Here is a 20,317-nt window from a genome sequence, read left to right as displayed (position 1 = left end):
CTGTATTTGTGTGTCAGTTTCTGTATTTCCCGGTTCCATTTACAGTCCTCCCTCTGTGTTGCAGCAGTGTGTGTCACTGCACTGTGTATTATGTTGCTGTGTTACTTGTGTGTGTGTGTGTTTGATATGCCTGAGTGTCTGCGTGTCCTAGTGTTTGGTTAAAGCAGGTTGAAATGGGAGGGGGCGCGCCCATCTTGCCCCTCTGAGCAGGGCCGCGGTGCTGGGGGACAGGAGAGGGAGCTTGCTCGCCCCACTCCTGCTCTCCCACTGCCCTGTCTGGTTCTTTGTCCCTGGGCGGCACTGCGGTGTGCATCTGTGCCTGGGTGAGGCAGGGTCGCCGGGGAGGGAGGTTGCTCTCTCTCCTGGTGTTTCTCCCGGGCTGCGAGCGATGCCTGGGGCGCCCTGGGCCGTCGTTTTGGTCGCTGGGCTGCGGGCGCAGCGTGTCCCCGGCCTATGTCTCCTCCGCTCCTCCCCGCGCACCATTTTCTCTCCCCTCTCAGCCAGGCACAGGGGAAGCAGCGCGGCGGCGGCGGCGGCTCCCCCTCCCCCTTCTCCTCAGATGCCCTTTGCTACCGCTGCAGGTTTATTATTACAGCGCGGGGCTGCTCACTCCCTCCCGCCTCCCGCGCCGGGGCTGGCAGGGCGCCGCGGCTGTGCAGCTCCTTGGCCAGCCTCCCCGCCTGGCACCCCACCAGCCCGGCTCCGGATTATTTGTCTGGAAAGCAGCAACCGCTCTCCGGGGAAGGGGGGGGGGGGGAATTGACCGACGGCCGCGCGCGCCAATGGCTGCTCGCTCCTCCCCGGCTCGGCGCTCAGGCCCAGGCAACAGGGCCAGCAGCACCGCCGGGAGGAAAGAGGAGCGAGCCGAGCCGAGCCGAGCCAAGCCCCACCCCCCCTTCCTCCAGCGAGGCGGCTGCCGCTGGGTTGCCAGTGCTCTCCGCAGTCCGTGCGCAGTGATTGGTCGGCTGGGTCTCTGGCTGCTAGACAGCGGGGGGACTTTGAGTTGAGGATTATTGCAGACTAAGCAGTCTGGCTCTGCAGCAGCAAAGCGGAGGGGGGTGGGGAGAGACTGTGTGTGTGTGTAACGAGGGGAGGAGGGGGAGAGCTGGCAGCCAGCCAGCCACCATCAGAATTAGCTCATTGTTCAATAGAACCAGCACAGGCAACCAAACCCCAGCCTGGGAGAGAGGGAGAGAGACTTTCTCCCAGCCGCCCCCACCCCTTTTCTTTTTTCCTCCAAGGCTGCTGCACTTTGGAAGAGGTGCAGTCATTCTTTCCCCACACCCCCAACCCTACCCACTCCCCCCGCAACTATAAATTCCCTTCTGGAGCATGCTGCCCTCTTTTTAATCCACATTTGTGTTTCAGATCATGTAGAAAGGACAGAAAGGGAGCAGGGGCTTTTGTCTGTAAGTATATGCAATTCCAATCCACAGCTCGGAGAGATCTGCATTCCCTCCCTCTCTTTTCTTTGTTTCTTTTCATTTCTTTTTGCCCTTGGCTGGACTCTGCTGCAGCAAATTCCCTTCCCCCCGGCTGCACATTTCAAAATAGGCTTTCTTAAAAAAGAGAAACGTGCAGTATACATACTTGCTTAACCCTTTCTGCTTTAAGGTTGGATTTTTGAGTTCGGGGTTTTTATGCACTAATGGGGAAAATATGCAGGGTTTTTCTGAAGCTGTGGTTCCCTCCCATTTTTTTGCAATCATAACCACAAAAATGCATTTTTAAATCGACAGCACTTTGCTTTGCTAGCATGCATGCACGACTCTCGGGTGGGATTTTCTCCCCCTTGTAAAATGAATCTCCCCTTTCGCCGCCCTGACAGTGGATTCCTCTCTAGCTGCCGGGGTATATTTTTAGAAAGCAGTCATTCTTCTTGCAGCAACCTTAGGCATTTTTGCATGTGCAGCAGTTACAAAAAAACAGCCACACTTTAGGTGTTTTTATGCAGATTTTGTGATCTACTTTTCAGCAAAGATTTATATACACGTATCTACATGTGAACTTGCAATCTTATATATGGTGTTTGTGTGTATATGTATGCGTGTAAATGAGTTGTAACTGATTAAATTGTATATATGCATATGCTCTGTATACATTTAATATACTTAGTATAAGAAATGTTATTCCATGCATACTAATGTTGCCACCAGCTATGAGATAGAGGGACTGTGCTGTGTAACATAGTAAATAAATAAATAGTAAATAAAGTAGGGATTGCATTGTAGTACAATAATTAAATGTAGAATTGAGATGAAATGGTATAACGTTAGATATTCATTGTTTTCCTATTTAAGAATTGCAGGAGTGGGTAGGGGTGTATGTGTGTGTATTTGAGAGAGAGAGAAGGGTTACGTAATGCAATGCTATTTCCAAAAATATCCACACTAGACCATAACATTTAATGAAAGTGTGACTTATTTTTGCTACCTTGATTGCAAACGATTATAGGTGGTAGTAAGTCTGGGAACAATGAACAACCTTTACATTCAGTACAGAATGATCTATTTTTGTCCTCTTGTCTAGTGGGTTAACCATTAAGTATGGTGCACTTCAAAGATGTGCAGAGTGCTAAGAATAGCACAGGGCTTTGCAAATCCAGGTAACAGGGATTCCTTTGTCCTATATTTAAGCCTATAGACCACTGAAGCACACAGATGCATGCTATATAAATACACATGTCCTTAGACTAATTTGCATGCCTTTTGATCTTAGCCACTGAAGCATATATTTAGCCAGTATTATAACAAATGAGCCAAAACCTTTTGAATTTTGTGACAGTTATGGTGATATGACTTTTTTTAAATCATTTGTAGATTATTCTCTTTGTGGTACCGGAGAGAAACTGCAGTCCCAAGACTTAAGAGTCTAAAAATGGTAAGAATTAGTTGTTTTAGCAAAGAATCAGTAGTTTCCCATGCTATCAAATATCAGAATTAACCTCCTTCCCCAACCCTCACCACATTCAGAAATATGACCTTTAAAGACATCCTTTGGGATTCTGGGGATTTGCCATACAATGATTAATGCACTCTAAAGCTTTTGTGAGTGGGATTTTTCATTTTTAGACATTTTCAACAGAAACTTGAAATCAGTCCTCATGCAGTGAGGTTTATTTAATCAGAACAAGAGAAAATGTTTGCTGTCATGTAAAGAAACATAAGTTGCATAGATGGGAACACGCAGACAAAGCAACATGCCACCAAGTCCATCACAAAAAACAACAACAAAAAGAATTGATCATTGCACATAACAGATAAAAGAGTGTTAGTCTGTATAGCAAATACCTAACATGCAAAACAAATTTGCTTTTTATGAAGTAATTTTTCAACAGGAAAAGCTGAATTGAGGTTTACTGTATGTTGAATGTAATTGTTGAGCAATACTATAACAATTAAATCATTTAAATTTCCCTCTTAGTATTTTTCATTGCATTTTTATTTTTAATCTATTTCTTATGCTATAAAATATTTATCACAGATACATAAATAATCTTAGAGGTCAAACATGGTAACCTCTAAATATAAATATAGAATCTTCTGACACGGGGGCTTCCAATTTAGGAGGTGATGACCCTCAGACAGTAGGACAAATACAGAGGAAAGGTGTCTTCAGTTTTTTATTACTATTATAGGCTCTGATAAGGCAAACTGAGTAAAATTTGATATTTTTTGTCCCAATAATACTTTTTATTGAAAATGTGTCCATTACTTGAAAAAGTTGGGAATCCATGCACTGATGAAATTGATACACCTTAGCTACTACATAAAAAGGCTTGGCAGAATTCTTTTTTTTTTTTATAATTGGATAATACTAATATTTTTATCATCAATGTAAATGTTCACAGTTGTGCAAAATCTTTGGGAGGGGAGTCAAACAATTATTTAATAATAGTAGACATTGAGATTCAAAAAGCTAATGCTTTGTAATAGTTAAAACACAAGTTGTCATCATCCCATGTCAAAACATACAAAGTAAACAGCCTTAAGTCAAACTCTAAGAAGTTCTCAAGCAGCATTTTTCTTACTTTGCTGGTCTGTGAATTTCAGTTATTATTGATGGAAATATTTTTTTGTCAGTTTGTGTGTATAGTAAAATCAGTTTACTGATAAAATGTTTCCAAGGCTATACATAAACCCTATCATCAGGCTCCTTAGAAAGAACAAAATTCTGTGCTAATTTACACAGGTGCCATCTCATTTCTGAAGTGGAATTACATAGGGTGTATATTAGCCCAGAATTTGGCCTGAAATGTGAGGCATCTGAGTACAATATTTGCATAAAGATAACGCTAAATTAATTAGGATAAATTATATTTTATTTGTCTGATTCTTTTGTTGGAAAGTGTCTTGATATGAAATCTATTATGAAGGCCACTTTTCATATTTGTCTACTGAAACTTTATCATTTGTATCTTCAAACAAGTCATGCAAATTCCTATTCTTCCCAGAGTCTACTTTTATGGAACGATTTAACTCATTTTCATACAAATGAATATCTTGGGGTAGGGAATTGAAAGGGGAAATAAACTATGAATAGAAATCATGTTAACAGTCTTTCAATTTGCACCAGTTTTGGAGTTTCTGATGGGATGTAGACCATTATTTTTCCCAGTCTGCCAACACCAAGGAGGACAAACTGCCAGTGTTTTGTAAAGATTAATACAAATCTTGAGATAGCAGGCAGACTTTTATATGTGATATGAATTTGACACATGTGTAACAATCTGCCCTCCCCCATTTAGGCCAAAAGTGGCCATTGATTTTGCCAGCAAATAGTTCTATAAATCAGACCAGTATGCATGCCAAACCTAACATATAAATTAGAGTTATCCAAATACAGAAAAATAATCAAACATAATTACCCATCTGTTAAGTTTTTCCATTGTTAACTCTGTAGTGCAATCTAACTGAAATTTCAATTGGTTGGTCTTAGAAAGTTTTTTTGGGATAAGCCAAAGTTCCACAACTTCTTTGTGATTCTTCCATCAATATTTCAGCATGAGAGAGACCAGATTCCACATTGGCTTGCACCCTGTGCAAGGTTGCATGAGGTGTAAGTCTTGGCAGAATTTGCCTTCCTAATCCCCCCAGCCTCCCTTTTTGGCACAGTACCACAGACTGTAATGAAATCAGACCACTGACATACTTCTTTCATTACTAACGCGGACATAGTTGCCATTGACATAGTAATAGTATAGTCATTTAGTCCAAATATTTTTTTTTGCAGTTCAAATATGCAGGACTATTCCTTCATTTAAAATGTTAAAAATAATAATAATTTATCTGCATTGGACTGAGTACTGGTTCCATGCAATTATTAAGTACTTTTACCTATCTTTGGTATTGCTGCAGAATCAAGGGCTCAGTCCTGCTTTTACTGAAGTCAGTGAAAGTTTTGGTGTTAGACTTCAGTGGGAACACTTTTAGGCTCATTTCTTTTAACCTTTTACTCTTTGACCAAAGTGAAGATGTATTATTTATTTGGTTAAACTTACAGTAAATTAAAATTGTGGCTATTGTAGGCTTGTTAAATAGCACAAATTCATCCTTTGCATAACTTTATCAAAGTCTTCACTTCTCTAGGAGTTTCTGTATGTAGTTTTTCCTATTAAATGTGTTTTACAGAATGTATAATTTCAAACACCTTAGAGACTCAATTTTCAGTATTTACTCTGCTTTATACAGGTGGCTTTTTCTGGATTTACACTTACGATGTGCTAGTACCAGGTTAAGGAATCTTTCCCTGCACTCTGTAATATTAACACGAATAATAAATTAAAACAGGGTTGAAAAGACAGAAAAATGTACATAGTTTTCTTCTGTGGATTTTTGGAGACATTTCATACGCATGGCATAGTTTGAAAGTAATTTTAAGTTTAAGGGATCAGTCCTTAGCTTGTGTTACTTTAATTCATTTATTCATTTCATTCATTGTGAAGTAGAAAAGGACCCATTTTTACTTCTTTATGATGTATAAAGGGCAGAAACGGGGTTTTCTTCTTCTCCTCTTCCCCTCCTCCCCCCTTTAACATTAGAATTTCAGGCCATGGCTTACTTTTTTCCTGGACAACATAGATACTGAGATTTCACTGCTAACTGAAAAGGGAAGGGATTTTTATTCAAAATGTTTTTTAAAAACCCTTTTGGTTTTGTCATTTGCTTTTGTTAAAATCTATTTAACTCATATGTCTAACAGTTGGAAGAAAATATCTTTGACAAAGATTCAACACTCTGACCATTCAATTAAGGGTTAGGAAGGCTCCCAGTCCATATGTCTGGATCCTCCAAGAAGACCTGCAGCAAAAGCAGACAAGACAAGACTTGGTGTTTTGAAGGTAAAAGTGAACAGACGGTGGTGAGACTATGCAAAGAAGCAAGAAACGGCACAATGCCTGCCCTCCTCCCCCCACAGAAGTTCAGTGTAAAGAGAACTTGCAAAATATTGTGCTAAGGGATGGGTTTATAGGAGTAATTCCCAGTGACCTCAACAGGAGTTGTGATTTGTGTGTCAATGACCAAATAGATCCTTTAGAATTCAAATCTGATCTACATGAGGGAAAAATCAATATTAAAATGTTAAATTTCAGGACAGGCCATTATTTTCACCATGGCATATCACTGTATGCCAGCATTCTTTTAAAATCAATACTGCTCCGACGGCATAGGGATTCAGAACCATGCAGTATGGGTGCATTGACCGAGAATGTGGGATCAGTTGAAGCTGAGCATTTCCAAGAATGTGTTCTTGGTAGGTTTAGATCAGTTGACACCTCTTACAGCAACATTTGTATCTTCATAGAGACCTTATTACCAACTTCTTTGTTGACTTCAGGCTTTGCTGCCATGTATGGAGAAAAAATTTGTCCTGGTATTAAAAAATAATTTAGGTGTATTGTGGCAGGGATGCACCCCAGTGCAAAGGTGTTAGATTCTCTGCTGATGAAGCATCTGCTCCTAGCTGATCCATGGGTCTCACAGGCTCAGCACCTTATGCTCTTCACTTGGAAGAAGGACAATATGATGGTGACATATTGGAGAGAAAAACAATGGAGGAAGCAGGATTGGCAATTTCCGGGGGGGGCGGCGGGGGGGGGAACTAGTTTAGGACAAAGTGCTGGTAAATACTAGCTTAAACTGGGATATTGGGAAACATAAATTATTAGAATATACTAATGAAAATTACAGGAACATTTTGCGACTTGATAATAGTTTTGCAATAATATGGTCTGTTTAATTAAATTAAACCAAAAAAGCATCACCCTGAAGCTGTATACTATTGCCTTGGTGATCTCAAACCAAGATTGAAGCTTCTGAATCAGGGAATTCCCCCTTTAACAATGAAAATTATATGTTTGTTTAGAAAACGAAGGGGAATTCCCAGATTTGGACATTTCAGTTTCTGTTTGAGGTAAACTGCCAAACTAACTGTCCTGTCCAGTACTCAGTCTCTTGATCTGGCAGGCTGGTATGCAACTGAACTCAGTGAGTACAATGACTCAGGTCAGAATATTTCAATATGAGCAAAGGTGGAAGGCCACTTGGCCCAATTCCTGGGTATTTTGAGAAAGATCATGGAGATGGCAAAGAGTCTTAGATGCAGAAACTACAAAGAAAAAGTGAGTGGGAAGGCAGACCGTATGAGGAAGCATTTTTTGCAAAATGCAGTAGAAAGAACAAAGTGACACCAGAACCACTGACTTTGGCTAAACGTAGGAAAGTATCCAGAATCAGACGGGGAGGATGAAGGTACTGGTATTACCATATTGCCAAGTACATCAAAAGAAATCCAGATCAAGGTTGTCCAAAGATAATGAGGAAGATGTATCACATTTTCCCACGACAAATAGATATATTTGTAACAAAAACAAATCTAGAATTTAAACAAAAGATAGATTTTTTTTTACGGCTGTAATATTCCCTTTTTGATTACTAAGCATCCAACTTTTCAAGCAATGATCAGCAGCCTAAGGCCAGGCTACAAAGCATCCAATCGAAAGCAGGTAGCAGATGAAACGCTAGATGCAGTTACACATGGCTTGTGGGTGAAAGCATGCAACAGATTACACAGAAAAGCAATTACATTAATACAAGATGGCTAGTGTAATGTTCACAATTTCCCAGCAATCGCTAACTGTGCAGAGAGGGAAAACTGTAGTTTATGTATCAGTATGTGATACTATAGGCAGTAAGATGATTGGAAAGTACTGTGCTACACTGGCAAAAAAAAGGCTAAGGCATTAGCAAATGAACTGTAGAGTTGTGTTGTTAAGACCTACCTGGCAGACAATGGAAAAAAAAGATGCAAAGTATGGGAAGTGATTTGGAAGAAGGTGACGGCACTTTGGTTACGTATGGATATGTATCACATTGGCTAACTACTTGAACGGGACCTTATTCCAAAGGATGCTGATTGAACATGTTGTAGATTTACAAAAGTATTTTTGTAATCCCCATCAGCCTGGTTAAAAAGAGTCAAAATCTGTAAAACCTCAAATCCCTGGTGACACATGATGGAATAGTCATATAACATGCCTGGAAACATGCGTTAAAAACTGGCCTCATTATCTCAGGGTTGCCAGTGATCATAAGGCAGAACTTGAAGATAGAATGATCAGTCTAATTAATCATCAAGGGATTTAATGGAAGCAAAGAACATGATCAGTAAGTTGAAACCAGTTGCTGTAGCACTTCACACACTCCAAAGGGACACAAACAGTCAGTGTTGCATAAAAAATATATTTGGATCTACTGATAAATGAAAATCTTGCACCACACAAAGCAAAAGTACAAAAGAGATTTCATGAGGCGATTACTCTGCATATTGGCCAACCTTCATCCAAAATATGCAGGAAAGAAATTGTCAGCTGAACAAGAAGAAATTACAAGGCAAAAATTGCTCAGCAAAAATCCAACTAGCATATTTACTTACATTTAAAGTAAAAGAAGCTCCGTATCCAAAATCAATGTTTTCATCCACTATCAAGGAAGAAAATTTCCCCTATAACATAGCGGAAGAACCTGAAGAATGTTGATATTCCATCTGACTTCATAGAACTGATAGTGCAATTGCATCAGTGTCCAGTCCAGCAAGCATAGAACAAATTTTTTCAAACTTTGGATATATCCATTCAAAACCGAGGAATAGGCTCAGAATAAAATACTATCAAAGCTGGTATTCTGCTCCAGAATGCTGCATGGCCAAATGGACCTGGACTGGTAGTCTGTAACTCTGTATGCTTCTGATTGCTCAGTGCTTCAAACCTGCAACTTTGCATTATCGTTGTTTTCATATACTTGAATGTTTGAATTTTGTTTATATAATACTGAAAACTGAAATGAGTCATGATGTCATAACTTCCTTGAAAAAATACCTAACCAAAAAGTATACAGGACATTCCGATGTTCAATATTATAATTACATATAGTAGTAGTATGCCCACTGCAGTTTTACTTTATTTGTAAAACCCTAAATTAATCTGTGAATCTTCTGCCTTATGTAACCACAATTTGGATTGTAACTAAAACTAAGTGTAATGTGGTGCACATTAGTTAAACTGTTTTTAAAAAAGAAAATGCCTGAAACTGGGACTAACTAGTTTTCCAGATCTGTAAAAACTACCTCTGATAAATACCATGCCATCCATGGGAGGAAGGCAGCTGTCATCACTAAGAAAGGGAAGCAGCAAACCTGCACTTGAATTCCAGTGGGTCGGGGGGGAAGCATCCCATTTCTGTCTAGAAGCTCAAAAGGAAATTGATAATATCACTATTCAAGTTGGGCAAAGAAATGTATGCAATACCTTAAATTTTATATTAAAAACCTCATTCTGGTTTAACCTATTGAAAATAGGTTGGTTACTCATGAGTCCATGCATATAGTTGGTACAGTTTATGACTGCAAATATTACATGGTACTTATCTAAGTTTAGTTGGGACAACTATTGATAGCCTTACTGTATTCTGTGAAGATCATTGACCGTACTTGGTCTGGCAAAGAGGCATCTGTACATATTTCAGACATATCCTGATGAATATAAAGAGGATGAGGGACTATGATTGGGCATGGAACCCAGGTTATTAGTAGTCACACACAGGCCAAATATAACCTTGGTTTCATGCATGATAAAGCAGGGCCCTAAACATCAGAAAAGCCCTAATAGTTCTCACAACTTGTTGAATATTGAGCCTGGGGCTAGAACTGAGGTCTCCTGCATGGTAGGGTAGACCGGAGCACTAGTCCCTAAGTAGGATCACATTCTGAAGTCAGTGGTGTTGCACAGGTTTAACCAAGTGTAGAATTTGGCCCACAGAGATAGAAAGAAAGATCAGTTGTGAGATTTTATCATCATGAGGGTGGGTGGAATGTTTGTTTTTAAAAATGTGCTTATATATTATACATAGGGTACTTTATGGTTTAATTTAGTGTACTTGATTACTGACAAATTGAGATTTTTTTCCAATCTCAAACAAATAAACAAAAATAAACAAAAATTTACAATTGCAGAAAAACAAAATAAACTAAGGGATGGAACAGTTCAGGTGACGAGTGTCCAAGCTGTACAGCGCAGACACTCTGAAGTTGAAGTTTAAATAGTTTTTCCTCTTTGTCCCAGACTGCTCTTTAGTGAACTGTGTTCAAAAAAGCTAAAATATGAAAAATTAGAAATAATAAATTAATGCACACAGTCGTGATACTTCACCATCAGAAAGTAGGGTTCAGAAAAAACTCAGTCAATGGAAAATTGTTTCCATTGCAGTTCCACTGTCCTACATTGAGTTCTGACAATGACTGAATTATTTTTTGTATGAGGTAGAGAACTATAAATTATCATCCCCAGAAAGACTGCATAAAAATAATTCACAGACGTAGACGACATTGATTGGGACAAAAACACTGAAATAAAAGGACAACTTAAAATGTAGGTTGTATTGAACAAAGATTTATTCATCACTCTGAAACCTCATTAAGCCTTACCAGGTGGAGAAAAAAGTTGGAAAGGTGCAAAATGTTCTCCTCAAATGTTTAAAATGGAATGATATTAAATAATTTGAGGCTGGCACAAAGGCTGCTAGATTGGCAAATTCACTGTAGTATTACTGAAAGAGTCCCTGTATAGAAGTTCCTTTGATGGCCACTGTTGTTTCCGTTTCTAAACACTACACTTTTAAAAATCTCACAATATATAACCACATATTTATTTTTTATCTTACAGGAAAATAGATGCATTTGGAGTAATTTTGTTAAAACTAAACTCTTTCCTATATATTCACATTGCACACATTATGGACATTTTTGAAAACAAATAGTGTAATGATGTTTGGGTATTCATATTAAAATGAATAGAAACCTTTACTTCAGGGGTAGGCAACCTATGGCATGGGTGCCGAAGGTGGCACACAAGCTGATTTTCAGTGGCACTCACACTGCCCGGGTCCTGGCCACCGGTCTGGGGGGCTCTGCATTTTAATTTAATTTTACATGAAGCTTCTTAAACTTTTTAAAAACCTTATTTAGTTTACATACAACAATAGTTTGGTTATATATTATAGACTTAGAGAGAGAGATCATCAAAAATATTAAAATGTATTACTGGCACGCGAAACCTTAAATTAGAGTGAATAAATGAAGACTCGGCACACCACTTCTGAATGGTTGCCGACCCCTGCTTTACTTAATGTATACATTATATATGTAATGTGTACTCCTCTAAAAAGAATGATTGAATTCTTAATATTGTAATGTTCAAAAGCATGTATTGCCCATTTTATGCCATCAGACAGCTGCTCAAAGATTGTTAAGCTTTTCTTTATGTTGACATGAATGTATCTGGTGATAAATTCTCCAGTATACAAGTAGTGGGTGGGTGTAATGCTTGGTAACCAGAAGGAAATCCTACTAAAATTTGGAAGGGCAATAACATTGGCAGGTTCTTTTAAACTTAAGTTGTCAGCTAAGGAATTAAATAAAGCTACAACACCATCATCACAAAAAAAAGTGCTTGCCAGGCAAACTATTTTCATTGATATATTTTGCTTTCCAGTTGACTAGAGCTCAAATGATATATTACATTATTTACAGCATACATGACAGAACACAGTTTAGTTTACCATACTTTTTTATGTGGGGTAACTGAAAGTGATATACACTGTAATAATGGTATTGGTGGTGCAATGATGTTGCAGGCAAACGTGGCAAGACAAACTTTTGAGTACTTATAACAATGTTGGACAAAGCCATAGATATTACAACCTGTTTCACTGAGATAGGGAATGCTGGTCAGGACAGTTGGAGTTGTTTCTTACCCTTTTATAAAAGTGCCTTTGGATCTTTAACATCTGCCAGAGGTAGAGGTGACAGAAGGAGAGTGCCCCATGTGGGATCCAACTTTCAATCCTGAGCGCTGAGGGTAAGTCTACACAGCGAAGAAAAACCCAGAGCTGGCCCATGCCAGCTGACTCAGTCTTGTGGGGTTCATGCTGTGGGGGTGTTTTGTTGCTGTGTAGACTTCTGGGCTCAGGCTGGAGCCCAGGCTCTAGACCCTGCAAGGTGGGAGGGTCCCAGAGCCCAGGTGCCAACCCGAGAGCCAGTGTCAGCTAGCATGGGCTAGCTGCGGATTTTTCTTTGCTGCTTAGACATATGTTAAGTCACATTCTGCAGAAGCAGTGTACCTTGCCCCTAGTTGACAAGTACTATATTGTGGTAAGCTTCCCATGCATTTTATATGAGGAAAGGGATATAAATTTCAGGGTGTATCTTGGAGGATTCCTCCTGAATACCCAAACCACATTATCATTGCAGTAAGTTGTCAGTACTGGGTATCAGGCTAATTCAAGTGGCCCTGAAACAAGAATACTGCCAACTAAGCTACACAGAGACTCGCTATGCTGAGGACATTTTGGGCCAGTTTTGTAAGTGACCTCAGCTCTGCATCCCATTTTACAGTTGTCATTTATTGAAGGTGCAAATATTAGCATTTAGCCATCTGAAGGTTGTACTTGCAAATCTGGTAGTTAATCCTCTGTATTTGAACCCACAAGTGGTTGTATCTTCAAAATTAGACACTACTTTTAGTAATCAGAACTGTTACATTTGCTTCATAGAATCATAGGACTTTGAGAGGAAAGGACCTTGAGAGGTCTAGTGTAGTCTAGTCTTAGTCCTTCACTCAAGTCAGGACTAAGTATTGTAGACCTCACTGTGCCAGATTACTGTCAATCTGCAATGATTTGGCACAGTAGGGTCTATAATACTGTGCTAGAAAATTCCACTGCAGTCCAATATATTTGGAGGATTTATCTCTGTAGGAGAACATGTGTTTGCACAATCACTCTCCTTCAGTATTATGGCAGTAGAAGACAATTTAACATTCTGGTTGTAATGCAAATTCAATTAAGCATTTAAAAATATAGTGGAACAGTTGTTTTAGCAGATATGAAAGGAACCCAAATAAATAAAAAGTAGAATTTACTTTTAATTTTCTAAATATACAGATTGTGACCCTGATCTCCTTTGCACTACTCTGCACCATCAGTACAAGCCTCCTGCTGTGGAGTATCAACAAAACTACACCCATTCACAGTGATGTGGTATTGATAATGTGACAGGTCTTTCTAATGACTGCTGTTTTGTGCTCAGTAAATGACATGAATGTTAGTTGCACAAAGAAGTATCTTACTTTTAAGCTTCATGTTGTCCTGCTAAAGAAAAGGAGGCGGGGGAGACTTCCATTCTTCCCAGTTAACCTTTTCTAAAGTATTCATGAAATAATTATTTACATCTTAATTACTTTCATACAGCAAGCATATGCATGTGTGATTGATAGGTGTGATGGACAATCTACTATACAGTTGTAGTTTTCCTCACTGAAATCATGCTAACAATGTGCTTTTTGGCTGTTCTTTATCTACTGTATAGTAATAATCAAAGCACAGTGTAGGGCTGATGATTTCTGGAATAAAGGAGGGCCAGGGAGGATGAGTGCATTGATAAAGCCTCTGTGCATTATGTGAATTTCTCTTTGGTTTCCATTGCACATCATTATGCTTCTCTGGCTCTGCATTTCATCTGGCATCATGCTACAGCTGTTCTTTATTCCTTCCCATCTGAAGACTCAAACCCCCAACTGTAACAAGATGAAAAAGCCTAAATGAGACAAACAGCCTTTTCCTTTCATTTACCATCTTCCTCACATTCCTCTCTGTGCTCAAAAAAATGAATAGCAAGTTAATTTATTAATTTCTTTTGCTTACCACTTTTTCAGTTTGTCAGTTTCAGAGGAGAGGATGTCATCTGCGCCTCCTCCTCCCAGCCCCGACCCATTGGACTTAATTTTATAGGTTTCAAATATAAACCCTTATAAATCAATCTTGTTTGACAGTGTCTCCTTCCATCTTAAAGCTTCCATATTCAATGAGGATTGAAATCAATGGGAATTAGGCACCTAAATGCCTTTGGGGATCTAGGCCAAAGTGCCCCCAACATCTCTTCTGCCCAGGGCCCTGTATGGGGCCAGAGCAGCACGGTTCAAGGAAGACACGTGGGCAGGCTGAACTGAATGTTGTCAGTACATAGCTTCTGCTGATAGGATCTCCTCAACTGGGGAGAATTTAAAAAACTTGAGAAAGTTCTGATTTCTTGTCGTTCTCTATGGGGGCTGCTTCCCTGAGTCCATTTCTGCATCAGCCTATCAAAATGGTGGATTGCCACTTGCTTGTTAGTTATTCTTTCTTAACGTGTTTAAGAAATTTTAATCACAACCTTCAGTAATTTACTCTTCTGTGAAATAAGATGTAGTGATTAGAATATCTTAGGGTTACACTGGAGTTTCCCTTTCCAGGAGATTTAGAAGAAGAGCTGACAACAGACTCACATGCAGCTAAACACTAGAAAGCCATAACCCCCTAAACAACAGTTGCTTTGTAGGATAAACCTCTCTTACACTACATTAGTAATTCTACAGGTGGGATTTTTAAAAGTGCTGAGCATTGTCTCAGCTCTTCTTCCATTGAAGTCAGTGGCAAAACTCCATATTGATTTCAGGCTTCAGGGGAACACAAACATGCCTTCTGATTTTTTCTTGAATGAGTTAAAAAAAGACTGATTAATGTTCAGATAGCAGTGCTACAAAATAGTGAAGTCTGTTTTAGAAGATATAGCTGGATGTTGATAATGGGCCACTGATTTTAAGCAGAACTTTCCACTGAAGTCAGTAGAGATTTCAGCTTAAAAATGAATGGCAAGTATATCTCAATGTAATTAGAATTGGGAAAAGTTGTCATAATTGAATGAAAACTGGGAAACCTCAGACACTGCACAGTAGGGAGAATCTCCTTAGGAAATCCTTGATGCTCACTGTTCCTGCCAAGCAGGCAACTATGCCTGTAATACTGTTATCCTGAAAGAATGTGCATTAGAAAACAACCAAACTGTGGAAGAGAAGCTGCCAAACAATTTCAGTGGTGCTGAGATGGAACCAGGAAAAAATAATTCACAACTTCCCTTTTGGAGCCGTGATGCCATTGACTCTTCTCTCATTACTGCACACGTTGAACAAAAACTCCCAAACCCCACAAAAAAATCTTCAAGAGGATGCAGGTGTGGATGCAAGATGCAGTATTATCTTCTGTGCTGTTCACTGGTTGGTTACATGCGAGATCCCCAGAGGACCAAGCTGTAAAGAACTGTTGCTACCAGTCCATCTTAGAATAAACCTGTGCCACAGAGCCCTTGGAGCCCTAAATTTACAGAGTTGCAATGGTGGCATTTTCACAGGTTCCTGTAGAGTGGGAAAGTATGCCACAGAGGTAGACTGTGGAGTAGGTTTATCCTCTGTGTAGAATGCTGCTCTTTTCATCTGCCTGTTCTGCTCTTCTTTCCTCTGTTCCTCACAGTGGAGAGAAGCATATGGTCCTGTATGCCTACTGTTACTTGTCTGTCTAATAAAAAAAGTTTTATCCTGCATAGCACATCTTTCAGGTAAGGGGTAGGATTTCAGTGCTTCAAGGAAGAGTTAATTGTTAGGATCGTTGTGCTTCTCTATGGAATCAGGATTTCTGGAGCCGTGGTAGATTCTTTCAGCACTCCATTATCCCACATCTCGGGTGGAATACTCTGAAATGACCTGCAACTCATCAAAAGCTGGAGTCTTTTGTATTCAGAGCGGTTGTTGATCTTTATCACAGGAGGAAAAAAAAATCTGGCACAGCAAAGAATTCCAGACTGCTCAGTAGTATGTGAAATCTTGTGTGCCTGCTGGAGATTAGGATTTTTTTCAGCCATGATTTAGGGGAAAATAGAAAGAAAGTAATAACTTTTTATGCTCTTTTTTTTGTGAAGAGTCCTGGAAGAAGCCAGATAAGCAGGTTAACAAGAATGTGCATACTGAAGTTGTCCAAAAAATGGTACAATATGTGTGTGAGAGACATCTAGACTGCTGCTTCTCTGAAGGCTAGATCTGGGCAGCATTTGAATGCTGCTCTCAGGCCATAGAAACTGGGAGTGAGAGAACAACTGCTTCACTTTACCACTTCTTTGTGGCTGATTATGTAGCTTTATTCCTGGTCTGTTATAAATGTCTTCCAAATGTTATAGAAGGAAGACAAAACATAGTGTCCTCAATCGTTGTTGCTTATAAATATGAGGGCATTATATAAGGGGAAAGATACATTAGAGTGAAGGCATTGGTGACAGTTTTAGGGCTCTGACACACTGATTAAACCTATTACTTCTGAGGGCATTCTGCGCCAAAAAAATTAAAAATTCTGCGCACAGTATTTTAAAATTCTGCAAATTTTATTTGACAAAATAACTACATAATCATGCTAGTTTCAATTATTTTGGTAATTTATTTCAAAATACCTGTCAACAGACAAACACAACCCCTCCCCTCCAGAGCCCAGCCATGCCCCCACACCCCAGGACTCACACAAAAAAATTCCCCCAGGAGTAGAGAGTTAAAGAACCCCCCTATGACAACCCAGTTCCTGTTTCTGTGCCCCCACCTCCAGACACCCACAACTCTTTCCCCCACCGCCCAACCACGGGTCCCACAGCCAATACACCTGAATCCTCTTTCCTCCCTTGGGAGCCCAGCCACAGGCCCTCCCTTCCCCGGATAGCTGTATGCCCTCCCCACCACAGCCCAGGGATCCAGAGGGAGAAACACCCTGATGCTCGGTCCCAGGCTTGCATGGAATTTCCTGCATGCTGCCCTCTCCTTCTCTTGGGGCAGGGGTCCCCAACGCAGTGCCCGTGGGCGCCATGGCGCCCATGGGGGCATCAAAATGCATCCTGGCCGCCGCCACGGAGACGAAAAGGTTGGGGACCACTGCCTTGGGGTATGCTGGGAACTTCAGCTGCCAGGAACCCTCTAGCTCCCTCCCCTCCCCTCAGCAGTGTATTCTGTGTGCAAGCTGGGCTCTGCCAGGTACAGAAGCCCCTAGTGGCAACTAGCAGGACTACAGCCCATTTCTGTGGGGGAAAGGAAATTCTGCACTCACGTTAATTTCTGCAAAATTCTGCATTGCAGTGATGCAGAATTCCCCCAAGAGTAACCTATTCCTTGCAGTAATGGTATGAGGATTCTCAGTTTACATATTTCTTGAGGTGAATGAGGAAAAAGGTTCTTTGCACTATGACCTAAAGCCTTCCGCTGTGAAAAGGGGTAGAAGTAAACAACACTGTACCCCAGTCTGTGCAGTGATGCTCAGCTGTGCTCAGCCCTGGCTTTGTTCCAATATTATTGCCTTTTTTTAATTTTTATTGTAAAAAAATTGAGAAGTGTTTTTTAAGTTGAAGTTTTACATTTAAACTTAGTTTCTGTGTCTTAAGTTAATAATAAGCTCCCCATTACAAATTGAGGCCAACTCCAGGCAAGATGCAATATCAACTTGGCACACTGATTTTACTCTAAAGTTCTTGGGTTGATGGCTTCCTTTTTTACTGATTTACTAATACTTTAGGTATGATGCTTGGTGTCTCACATGATTGTGCTGAAAACAATAAAATCTAGGATTATGAGAAACTAAGTTGCCTAAGAAAATGTTTAGGAGTAATCCACTCATGTGGCTTAGGGCTCAACTCTGATTTTCTTGCTGCTTAAGTCAAGCCTTCACATATGCAATAACCACAGAAACGTGCCAAGAAATGAAAATATTATAATGTGAATCAGAGTTGATGTGGGAAGCCTACAGTATTTGCTTCATGTTAACAGCTGGACTGTTGTAAGTCTTTTTTCTTACTCTGTGCTGGAACATTTTTTTTTTACTTTTATATCTTTGTATATCTGTTCCTGAAATACTAATCTCAGGCTTTATGCTGACTACAAGTTCTGTGTGTTTTTATAGTACCCTATCAATCAGCATTTCTGAACACCTATGCAATTTCTGCCTTATACAGATGCTGCAACGTAGGTGTGTAGGTTTTAGATGACATTGTAATTTTAATTGATCTTGAGTCGTGGATCTCAATCTTTTCCATACAGGGATCTCCTTTCCCATTTAATTGGACTGCAGTCATGACTACTTTCCCATTTAATAATATGGGAAATAAAGGGTGGTCATGACCCCCACGACACCCATTCATGACCCCAGCCTTGAGAATAACAGGAATTGCCATATCAGGTGTGGGGAAGGAATTTTTCCCTGATCAGAGTGGCAGTGACCTTGGGTTTCTTTGCCTCTCTCTGCATCATGGAGTGTGGGTCACTTGCCAGGATTATCTGGTTTTCACTCAATTCCCTGCCACTGCAGGGGCCTTGGGCATTGTTGCACCTCGGTCCTTCCTATTCTCTGCCTGTGGAACATAATAATTTAGTTTCCTGCAGGTTGTAATAGTTTGGTTGTTGGATTTAGTGTGTGGATGGCTGGGGGGTGTTGGTGGCCTGTGATAAAACAGGACATTAGACTAGGTGATCTGGTGGTCCCTGGCCTTAAACTCTGTGACTCTATGGCAGTGATCCCTGAAAGACTCATTTACTATGCCATTGGTTCTGTTCTTTCAGTTTCTTAAAAGGGTGTGCCTCTTCTTCACTGGGTGCCGTATCAGTTTTATAGTATCCTCTTCAACAAATAATGGACTCTACGTTCTATCAAAGGAAAACTCCCCTCACCATCCAGTAATCCTAATAGTGTGTAAAAACTATCCTCCACCTACTTCCTCCCCAGATGCATGGGTGGCAATATGACTAGGGGGTTAACACATTGAGAATATGTCAAACCAAGTGGGAGAGGAGTTCACAAGTTCAGGGAACTTGTGAGGAAACTCCTTACCAGCAGCTCTCTCCTGATTACAAGAGAAACTCTAGTTTGAGTATCTCAACTGATCTCAACTGTGGCATGAGGAGAGAGGCACTCTTGCAAGAAGCAGAGTCCTGAACGCTATAGATCTTTACAGGTATAATCAGTACTTTGAATTCCACCCAGTAGCCAGTGCACTTCCTGTAGTAATCATCACCTTCAGTTGGAATGCTCTCAAAATGCAGTCCCATATGGGAATGCTTTACATTAGTCTGATGGTAACAAAAAGAATAAATTTAGTAAAGTTAGCATCCAAATGAAATGGCTTCACTTTCCTCACCAAATGCAGATGGAAAAATGCCTTCTGTTCTATAGCTACCACTTTCACGTACAGTAGTAGGTTTGGTGCCAACTACACTTTTGCGTTACAAACCACAGTGACATTCTGGCAGATGCACTAGTTCATTCAGGGATGTTATAGAATACTTGCCAGTTCTTCTGGCTCCTCCCCCAACTTACCAACATTATCCCAGTCTCATCAGGATTGAGCCTTTGTTAGTTAGTCCTCATCGATGCCCCAATGTCTAGTAGACACTAGATAATCATTTCCACTGCCACATCAGTGACAGCAGAGTGACATTTGCAATTCCTTGTGTGACCAGTAACACATGGACTGCAGTATGTTCCAGTAGCCCTTTTTGGATCATGACAAAGGGTATATTCAAAAAGCACATACACTTGCTACTGTAATGAAGTTACCCAGTTTTAGGCAAGGAACATATATAGGTGGGGGTATCAATTCTTTTTGCAGTCATAAAAGGGCCACGCATGTATTAAATTTGTTGCATAGAATCTTATTGACCAACAAAGCATCAGATTATGTAAAGTCAAATTACATAGATATCCATTAGCACTGGGGTTCTCAAACTGGGGGTCAGGACCCCTCAGGGGGTCACGAGGTATCAACCTCCATCCACCTCGCTTTGCCTCCTGCATTTATAATGGTGTTAAATATATTTTAAAATGTTTTTATTTATAAGGGGGGGTCAAAAGGGGTCACCAATACAAAAGTTTGA

General features: G+C 40.2%; 1 protein-coding gene across 1 annotated transcript in view; it reads left to right on the top strand.

The window, feature by feature from the left end:
- The first annotated feature begins 2,531 nt into the window (after positions 1–2,531).
- The window catches only part of LOC123372713 (neuronal regeneration related protein), a 34,671-nt gene continuing 16,885 nt past the window's right edge, over positions 2,532–20,317 (top strand). The window contains exons 1-2 of the mRNA XM_045021060.1: positions 2,532–2,605; positions 2,820–2,880. Coding sequence (XP_044876995.1) covers positions 2,547–2,605; positions 2,820–2,880 — 120 coding nt within the window. The 5' untranslated portion in view covers positions 2,532–2,546. The remainder of the gene's footprint in view (positions 2,606–2,819; positions 2,881–20,317) is intronic.

This window comes from Mauremys mutica, chromosome 6 (genome assembly GCF_020497125.1).
Source record: "Mauremys mutica isolate MM-2020 ecotype Southern chromosome 6, ASM2049712v1, whole genome shotgun sequence".
Lineage (NCBI taxonomy): Eukaryota > Metazoa > Chordata > Testudines > Geoemydidae > Mauremys > Mauremys mutica.
The sequence above is the reverse complement of the archived record's forward strand: the minus strand, read 5'-3'. Positions and strand labels throughout refer to the sequence as shown.